The 9,395-nt window shown below is 41.9% G+C and overlaps 1 protein-coding gene across 1 annotated transcript in view; it reads left to right on the top strand.

The window, feature by feature from the left end:
- Nucleotides 1–9,395, top strand: part of SMOC1 (SPARC related modular calcium binding 1) — a 349,454-nt gene that overhangs the window by 182,350 nt on the left and 157,709 nt on the right. Inside the window, exon 4 of the mRNA XM_018552448.1 lies at nucleotides 2,214–2,313. Within this exon, the coding sequence (XP_018407950.1) occupies nucleotides 2,214–2,313 (100 nt within the window). The remainder of the gene's footprint in view (nucleotides 1–2,213; nucleotides 2,314–9,395) is intronic.

The raw sequence follows: 9,395 nt of genomic DNA, 5'->3' as shown, positions 1-9,395 counted from the left end.
AATGTCCAAGGACCTGTAGCACTCCTTACCGGACTTCCCATGTGGAGATGTGGGTGCTCGCAATGACTACGGATGGCGCCGCATCAGATATAATCGTTGGATATGGATGTCACCAGCACTCCAGAAACGACAAAATAACAAAAGATTTTAGTGAATCTTCATTTTATTCACTCGAAAGGAATCAAGCGCTTTCGGGGCCGCACAGGGTCCCCTTCATCAGGCTTAAAGTGAACAGTTACAGAGTAATACCATCACCATTATATACACACCTACTGGACTAATTACCACATGGAAACACCCCTTTGACGTCACATGACGTCATGATTCACACCAGAGAAACCGGTAAAACCGGTTATCCTTGCTGCATGTAACATATTCAAATGCACTGTCAGGACACACCACAGTGCAGCATAATCATAATCAAACCAGACCAATACACACCAAGTATATAAACATACAAAGAATGTACCCCGAATGTTCCAAAAATAGGATTGCGTTTCTTGACGTTTTAATTACGGTGACGGACAATGTATTAACTACATCAGTCTTTACTAAATCCACAGTCAGGAACACCATTCTACATTACAATAGCGCGCACCCTCGACAAGCCAGTGGATGTGGTGTACCTGGATTTTGCAAAAGCATTTGACACAGTACCACATAAATCTTAAAGCTCAAGCTTAAATCTATAAGCATAGATGAAAGTAGTGGCGTGCCTCAGGGTTCTGTACTAGGCCCAATACTATTTAACCTGTTTATTAATGATATTGGGGAGGGTGTTTAATAGCCGTATTGCTGTGTTTGCAGATGATACTAAAATTGAGAGGGTAATAGATACGGATTAGACATTACAGCAATAAAAAATAAAACATCAGGTGGTCATAATAAACTGGCCACTCAGTGTACAGTATATGGATATTAATATATATGAATGTTGTACTGTTTATCAAAATGTAATTTATGTTTCTGTCTCCTTCATGTAGTGATGTTAAGGGTATCTTTTCATGTAACCTCCAGATGCTCATAGAGTGCCTTTTATACCTGAGAAATCGGTCTGTAATGGCATGTTACACAGTTGACAGTAGTTTGTAGTTGACAGTCACAGTAATATGCAAAAGTGCAGCTATGAAAAGGTTTTGTACTTAGCAGAGATGGATTATGGAGAATAGCGCCCTATGAAAGGTAGCAGTTTTGGCCTCCTATTCCTTCCACTGACAATGATAAGACTGTAATAGCTCGGAATAGCCACCCCATGGGCTGCCCAAACAGACACCAAGTGCCTTAAGGAGCATCCTTCTTTGTAAAGTGACAGGTAGGTGCACAACTTTTATTGTAGCAACATGAATTTTGTAGCTGGGCCCTCTGGACATCCTCCGAGCCTTAGGCTTGCCTTTTTGATACTCCAGCTTCGGTGAATATTTAAATTCAGTTTGTAAACACCTTTAAAAATAACCTGCGAAGAATAGTGAGTTGTGCTGTGATCTTTGATTGTAAATGTCCCGTAGTTGTAGTATGCTTTTCTTTTGTGGTGCTCAAATGCTTGGTAGTTGCTGCACTTCCACCAACAAGGGATTCCACAGAGGGCAGGAGAGGGCCCTGGAGAGGTTTATTAGAACAAAAAAAATTAGTTTTTTTTATTGGTAAGAATAAAAGCATCAAAGTGCCAAAGTATTTCGGGGCAAATCAGGGCTTAAAAAAATTCACAGTGGTTGCTGAGATTTGGAACATCACCTTTAGGTGTAATTCCAAAGGGGAATCTCTTGGGGAATAGACTGAACATAGGCACATGCAGCAGTCAGCAACTGGGAGCCTCCCATTCTTACTAATAAAAAAACTTCTTTGTTTGGTGGCACCTCCATTTTTTTAAAGATAACCTTTCAGTATAGACATATAGGAGGTGCCACTTGATCTTAAAATTTGGGGTTTTTATTCATATCCTTACTGAGAGTCACTGACCCAGAGCAAGCATGCAGTTCAAAAAGTCACTGGCATACATGTTCTGGATCCCAGAATCACTTAATGAAGAAAGGATAAGGATGACAGGCCCAGAGCTTGCATCTTCATATGCAATCATCAATGAAAGCTACAACATTTCTGTCTGACAGGTTGCCTTTAAGGGGCAGTCCAAAGCCCAACACAGAAGTCCTATTAGAATGTACGATACAATGTATAAATTGTAGTCTTGTAACAATGTCTCCATTCTCTTTTGCCAGGTGCAATGTCACACTTACACAGGATATTGCTGGTGCGTTACACCTGATGGTAAACCTGTCAGTGGCTCCTCTGTGCAGAACAAGACTCCTGTATGTTCAGGTATCGAAGAAAGCCTAGGTAATATCATTACATGGCTGGTAATGTTTAAACTAATCAGGATATCTCTGCTATTGCTGATATATGACATTTTTGTTCAGAATATAATCCTCTTAAACCTATTCATAGCCAGAGGATTCTCACAGTGACAAAATGCCTCAAAACACATTTCTGTAATAGTTGGGTTTTTTGTATATTGTTTATTCATTAGGATCCTGTAAAGGTACACATAGCTATTAGATGACCATAGCCTTATCTGTCGGATGTTGATTATGTGTGTGGGTACGTTCAGACCAGATCAAGCAACCCCAGAAACGGTAATCTGTTTTGGTTGATTTTGACTTCTATTGTTCAATTCAAATTGAAATATGGTTAATATGGTAAACACTTACAGATACAGCGGTTATCTATAAACCCAATGTCAAAATAATTAGTAGATAATATTTTATAGGTAGATACAAATATATGCAAATGTTACATAGTTACATAGCTAGTCAGGTTGAAAAAACACACAAGTCAATCGAGTTCAACCTATAGAGATAAGAGGAAACAAAAGAAATAAGAAAAGCCTAAAACAGAATGCTATGCCCATTGTTATCCACTGTTGATCCAGAGGAAGGCAAAAAAACCTCTCTAAAGTATGGATCAATTTGCTCCAACTGGGGAAAACAAATTCCTTCCTGATCCCATAAGGCAATTGGATATTGCCTGGTTCAACAATCTTTGGTGCTCTATATACCTATAAGAACTCAATATCCAGTAATATTCTGTGCATTTAGGAATACATTCAGATTTTTTTAAACCAGTTAACTGAACTAGCTAGAACTAGCTCCTGGGGAAGTCTATTCCACATTTTCACAGCTCTAACTGTGAATAATCCTTTCCATATGCAAAGGTTAAACCTCTTTTCCTCCAGATGTATAGAGTGCCCTCTCTATTTTGCAGTGACCTTAACGTGAATAATTTGGCACCAAGTTCACTATATGGACCATTTATGTATTTATACATGGTGATCATGTTCCCCCTTAATCAAGAGAACAAATTCAGGTCAGTTAATCTTTCCTCATAGTTGAGCTCCTCCATGCCTCTTCTCCAGTTCTACAACATCCTTTTTGTGAACTGGTGCCCAAAACTGAACTGCATATTCCAGATGAGGTCTTACTAATGCTTTGTACAGTGGCAGGATTATGTCTCTATCTCTGGAGTCTATACCCCTTTTAATCCAAGAATCTTTGTTTGGTGGCACCTCCATTTTTTTAAAGATAACCTTTCAGTATAGACATATAGGAGGTGCCACTTGATCTTAAAATTTGGGGTTTTTATTCATATCCTTACTGAGAGTCACTGACCCAGAGCAAGCATGCAGTTCAAAAAGTCACTGGCATACATGTTCTGGATCCCAGAATCACTTAATGAAGAAAGGATAAGGATGACAGGCCCAGAGCTTGCATCTTCATATGCAATCATCAATGAAAGCTACAACATTTCTGTCTGACAGGTTGCCTTTAAGGGGCAGTCCAAAGCCCAACACAGAAGTCCTATTAGAATGTACGATACAATGTATAAATTGTAGTCTTGTAACAATGTCTCCATTCTCTTTTGCCAGGTGCAATGTCACACTTACACAGGATATTGCTGGTGCGTTACACCTGATGGTAAACCTGTCAGTGGCTCCTCTGTGCAGAACAAGACTCCTGTATGTTCAGGTATCGAAGAAAGCCTAGGTAATATCATTACATGGCTGGTAATGTTTAAACTAATCAGGATATCTCTGCTATTGCTGATATATGACATTTTTGTTCAGAATATAATCCTCTTAAACCTATTCATAGCCAGAGGATTCTCACAGTGACAAAATGCCTCAAAACACATTTCTGTAATAGTTGGGTTTTTTGTATATTGTTTATTCATTAGGATCCTGTAAAGGTACACATAGCTATTAGATGACCATAGCCTTATCTGTCGGATGTTGATTATGTGTGTGGGTACGTTCAGACCAGATCAAGCAACCCCAGAAACGGTAATCTGTTTTGGTTGATTTTGACTTCTATTGTTCAATTCAAATTGAAATATGGTTAATATGGTAAACACTTACAGATACAGCGGTTATCTATAAACCCAATGTCAAAATAATTAGTAGATAATATTTTATAGGTAGATACAAATATATGCAAATGTTACATAGTTACATAGCTAGTCAGGTTGAAAAAACACACAAGTCAATCGAGTTCAACCTATAGAGATAAGAGGAAACAAAAGAAATAAGAAAAGCCTAAAACAGAATGCTATGCCCATTGTTATCCACTGTTGATCCAGAGGAAGGCAAAAAAACCTCTCTAAAGTATGGATCAATTTGCTCCAACTGGGGAAAACAAATTCCTTCCTGATCCCATAAGGCAATTGGATATTGCCTGGTTCAACAATCTTTGGTGCTCTATATACCTATAAGAACTCAATATCCAGTAATATTCTGTGCATTTAGGAATACATTCAGATTTTTTTAAACCAGTTAACTGAACTAGCTAGAACTAGCTCCTGGGGAAGTCTATTCCACATTTTCACAGCTCTAACTGTGAATAATCCTTTCCATATGCAAAGGTTAAACCTCTTTTCCTCCAGATGTATAGAGTGCCCTCTCTATTTTGCAGTGACCTTAACGTGAATAATTTGGCACCAAGTTCACTATATGGACCATTTATGTATTTATACATGGTGATCATGTTCCCCCTTAATCAAGAGAACAAATTCAGGTCAGTTAATCTTTCCTCATAGTTGAGCTCCTCCATGCCTCTTCTCCAGTTCTACAACATCCTTTTTGTGAACTGGTGCCCAAAACTGAACTGCATATTCCAGATGAGGTCTTACTAATGCTTTGTACAGTGGCAGGATTATGTCTCTATCTCTGGAGTCTATACCCCTTTTAATACAAGAAAGTATTTTGCTTGCTTTAGAAACTGCGGCTTGACATTGCATGCTATTATTGAGTCTATGGTCTACCAGTACACCCAGATTTTTCTCCATCATTGACTCCCCCAAACATACTCCCCCTAGAGTAATTGTCCATTTCTTTCTATTAAATTCAAGCTTGGCTATACTTTCTAAACCTCCTTATTGATCTTTTTTCAATACATTTTTTAATTTTTGTTTTACATTATAGTGAAGCATTCAAGTACAGCAGAGGTATACATTCGTAAGTTATGACATAGTATGGTCTATGAAGTTTCTTAACCATTTCTTAACCATTTACACTGTGATCACAGCTGCCAAATAGTGCACTGCTGATGATAACAATGCGTAGCAGTAGCCCGATATTCTGTTTTTCAAACCAAAGATCCAGTGTAACTAAGTAACATCTTGTAATTCGAATCCAACAAAAGTTAAAAAAAATATGAGCATCAAGGCACAAACACATTCCCTCTGCTACCCCAGCCTTGTGTCGGGGGAAGAGGGCCAAGGAGGGGGTAAGGGCAGGATAGAGAGGGGGATAGAGTATAGTAGAGGTTGGAGTAAGGTAAGGTAGGAGTGGTCCATTAATGGTGTACCAGTAAGTGGATGAGCGTCTGTTCTCCAAGATCAGAGTGTCAGCAAACAAGCGTTAAAGGAGTGCGTCCATAGATGTTGGGTCCCAAATCTGCTCAAAGCGCGGGATTTATCGGTCAACCGTGCCATGAGACGTTCGTTAGTGAAGAACCATTGGAGTCTGCGTTCTACTTCCGCAAAAGACAGAGTGGGGGATTGCCATGATTTTGCTACTGTCTGTTTAGCCGCTGTAAGACCATGCAATAATAATTTGTGTTGTTTAGGTGTGACATCTTTGGATTGAGTAGGGCAACCTTTGGATACGGTGTCAGTGTGAGAGCCATAATAGATGAAAGAAAATTAAAAACTTGAGCCCAAAAAGTCTATACTATAGGGCATTGCAACTATACATGTATGTAGGAGCCCACCTCTCCGCATTGTCGGAAGCACAGGCCATCGTGACCCGGAAAAAACGACCGAAGTCTGCTAGGTACCAAGTACCATCGATAGAGGCGTTTGTAATTGGTTTCCAGCGCCTGCATACTCTGAGAGCTAGATTTAGTCACCTTCCAGATGGTTTTCCAGCTATCTGTATCTATGGGGCTTCCGAGGTCTTTCTCCCAAGCTAACGTATACTTATGACAGAGAGGAGCCGTACCTGATAACACTTGGTCGTAGAGTAGGGAGATCAGACCCGGCGCGTAGGGATCATTAGTGCAGGTCCGTTCAAACGAGGTGAATATGGGACCTGTAGGGAATACGGGTGCTTGAGTGGAGATGAAATGCTTGATCTGAAGATAGCGAAAGAGTTCAGTGGCTGGTAATTTATATGAGTCTTGTAATTGTTGAAACGTTTTTGGGCTCGCAGTAGTATACAGTTTGTGTAGATTGGTTGCATCTTCGGATATCCAATGATGGAATGCGAGTAGGGAATCACCGCCAGGGGGAAGGCAGTGTTTTTCAAAAATGAGGAGTGGGCGGTGCGAGGACATCAAATGACTGGAATATTTATGTGCATCCCAAAGACGTAGGGAATGTCCCGTAATCGTATATAGTATTTGTAGTCTATCTTTGGTAAGTTGGCAAAGGAGATTATTAACAGTTAAAGGTCCAGGTCAACCGCTTCTAGAGAAACCCATAGTGGAGGGTCCTTGGTAGCGTGGTATTTCGGTAACACAGCTAGTTGGGCAGTAGTGTAATAGGCAGATATGTGAGGGACTCCCAGGCCTCCTTTCAATTTAGGTGAGAAAAGTGTGCTGCGAAGAATGCGCGGTCGACCCTCCTGCCAGATAAAGTTAGAAATTTGACGCTGCAGGATTCTAAATCTGTGGCGCGGTACTGGGATTGGGAGGAGCCTGAAGAAATAGAGTAATTTTGGCAAATAGGTCATCTTAATGACGGAGATTCTCCCTAGCCAGGATAGAGAGTATTGTGACCATGTACGGAGCAATTGTGTGAGACGAGAAAACAGAGTGGGGTAGTTTGCTTCATATAAGGAACCAAAGGCAGCTGTTAGCCGGATACCTAGATAGCACAGAGCCTGGGGTTCCCACACAAACGGATAGGTGGGGCAGAGGGTGTCCACCAGTGGGGTTGGCAATGTCAAATTAAGGGCTTTAGATTTGTGGGGGTTAACCTTAAGATCGGACACGGCCCCAAAACGATCAAGGACGGAGACTAGGTTGGGTAAGACGATTCAAGATGAACAGTAGTATGTCATCTGCAAATAAACTGAGTTTGTGATGGTGACCCACTATGGGGAGACCAGTGATGTCTGGGTGCTCCCGGATAAGTTGGGATAAGGGTTCTATTGCAAGTGCAAAAAGCAACGGGGACAAAGGACACCCCTGCCGTGTGCCTCAAGAGATAGTGAAGGAGGCCGAACGATGGCCAGCATATTTGATCGATGCACTCGAGCAAGAGTATAGTGAGCGGACCCAGGAGATGAACATAGGGCCAAACCCCCACCGCTGGAGCGTGCTAAAAAGGTAGGACCAGGACAAAGTGTCAAAAGCCTTTTGGATATCGAGGGAGAGAAGCATTAGTGCTGTGTTCTTGGTCTTGGCCGCTTCTACCAATAGGCACGTCCGACGAATGCCGCCCCCGCCTGTCTACAGGGCATGAAACTCACCTGATCACCGTGGATTATTGTGGTGATGTCCCTATTGAGGCGGCTGCCAACATTTTCACCAGTATTTTTATGTCTACGTTAAGCAATGAGATGGGCCGAAAATTAGAACAGTTAGAGTTATCGGAATCATGTTTAGGGATCATACAGATCATAGCAGTCAGGGTTTCTGGTCGTGGGCAGGCACCGATACATATAAAGTTGTGTGCGGCTAGCAATACAGGAGCAAGGAGGTCTAGGTATTTTTTGTAGTACAATGGTGTGAACCTGTCGGGGTCTGATTTTTTTTTTTTTTATTTAATTTCAACCATTTAATAGCCCATTTAATTTCCGATAGCGTAAGAGGTTCTTCTAAGGCAGGGGTGCCCACAATTTTTCGTTCGGAGATCTACTTTTCAAATGACAAGCTCAATGAGATCTAGCAATGAAAAAACGTCTTCAATTAAGGGGGGGAGGGAGCATGGCAGTGCATTGAAGTCAATAGCACCGCAGCCATGCCCCTCACCAGCAGTGAGATCGCCCGGAACGCAGGCACATTAGAGCCTGCGTTACGGTCCAGTGCGATCTGCAAAAATGCTGCAAGCACTATTTTTGCAGATTGCACTGGACCGGAATGCAGGCAGGCGATCACACTGTGGGCGGGGGGCATGGCTGCGGTGCCATTGACTTCAAAACAACCCCACGCCTCCTCCTGCCCTTGAACACAGGGAGTCGGCCGGCTTGCATTCCAGTGCGTTCTAGAGGCACCGGCGTTCTGTCCTACCGCGGTGCTCGTGTGGCCGAATGTGGCCGACGTTGCACACGGGGAGAGGTGTCCTGCCCCTTTCCATCGGCGGCGTCTAACATACTCAGCCGGCAGCCACACGAGCACCGCGGCAGCATAGCCGTAGCCAGCTCTTTTTGTGCCTGAGGCAAAAAAAAAATGTGCCCCCCCCCCAACAGGTGTGTGACATCACCCAGCGCCCTGCCTCCAGGATTTTTTAAAAATATTGTTTATTTTTTATTATTTCTTATTTCATTTTCATTTTTTTTATGTAATTTCTTTTCTTACTGTTGGGGGGGGGGGGGGGTACCTTTGCTTTGGGGAAATTTTAGGGGTCTAAACAGCCCCCTGATATTTCCCTTTTAAAATAGAAAAAGAAATTGAGGACACAGAGTCCTCAATCTCTTTTTCTGCAGCCTCTGTTCTAAATGAATGGAAAGCCCATTCATTCAGAAACTATTTACTATCATCCAGTTTCTGAATGGGGAGTGCTACTCCCCATTCAGAAACTCATGAATGAATAGGAAGTGATGTAAAGCACTTCCTGTTCATTCATAGCTGGGGACACATAGTACTATGTGTCCCCAGTTATTTACAAACACTGGAGTGATCAGCTGATCGCTCCAGTGTTTTTCCTGCACAGAGGATTGGTACATATCACTGATATGTACCGAT

Source organism: Nanorana parkeri, unplaced genomic scaffold (genome assembly GCF_000935625.1).
Source record: "Nanorana parkeri isolate BGI_ZX_2015 unplaced genomic scaffold, ASM93562v1 scaffold88, whole genome shotgun sequence".
Classification (NCBI taxonomy): Eukaryota; Metazoa; Chordata; class Amphibia; order Anura; family Dicroglossidae; genus Nanorana; species Nanorana parkeri.
Note: the sequence above shows the minus strand (reverse complement) of the source record. Positions and strands in the feature narration are given on the sequence as shown.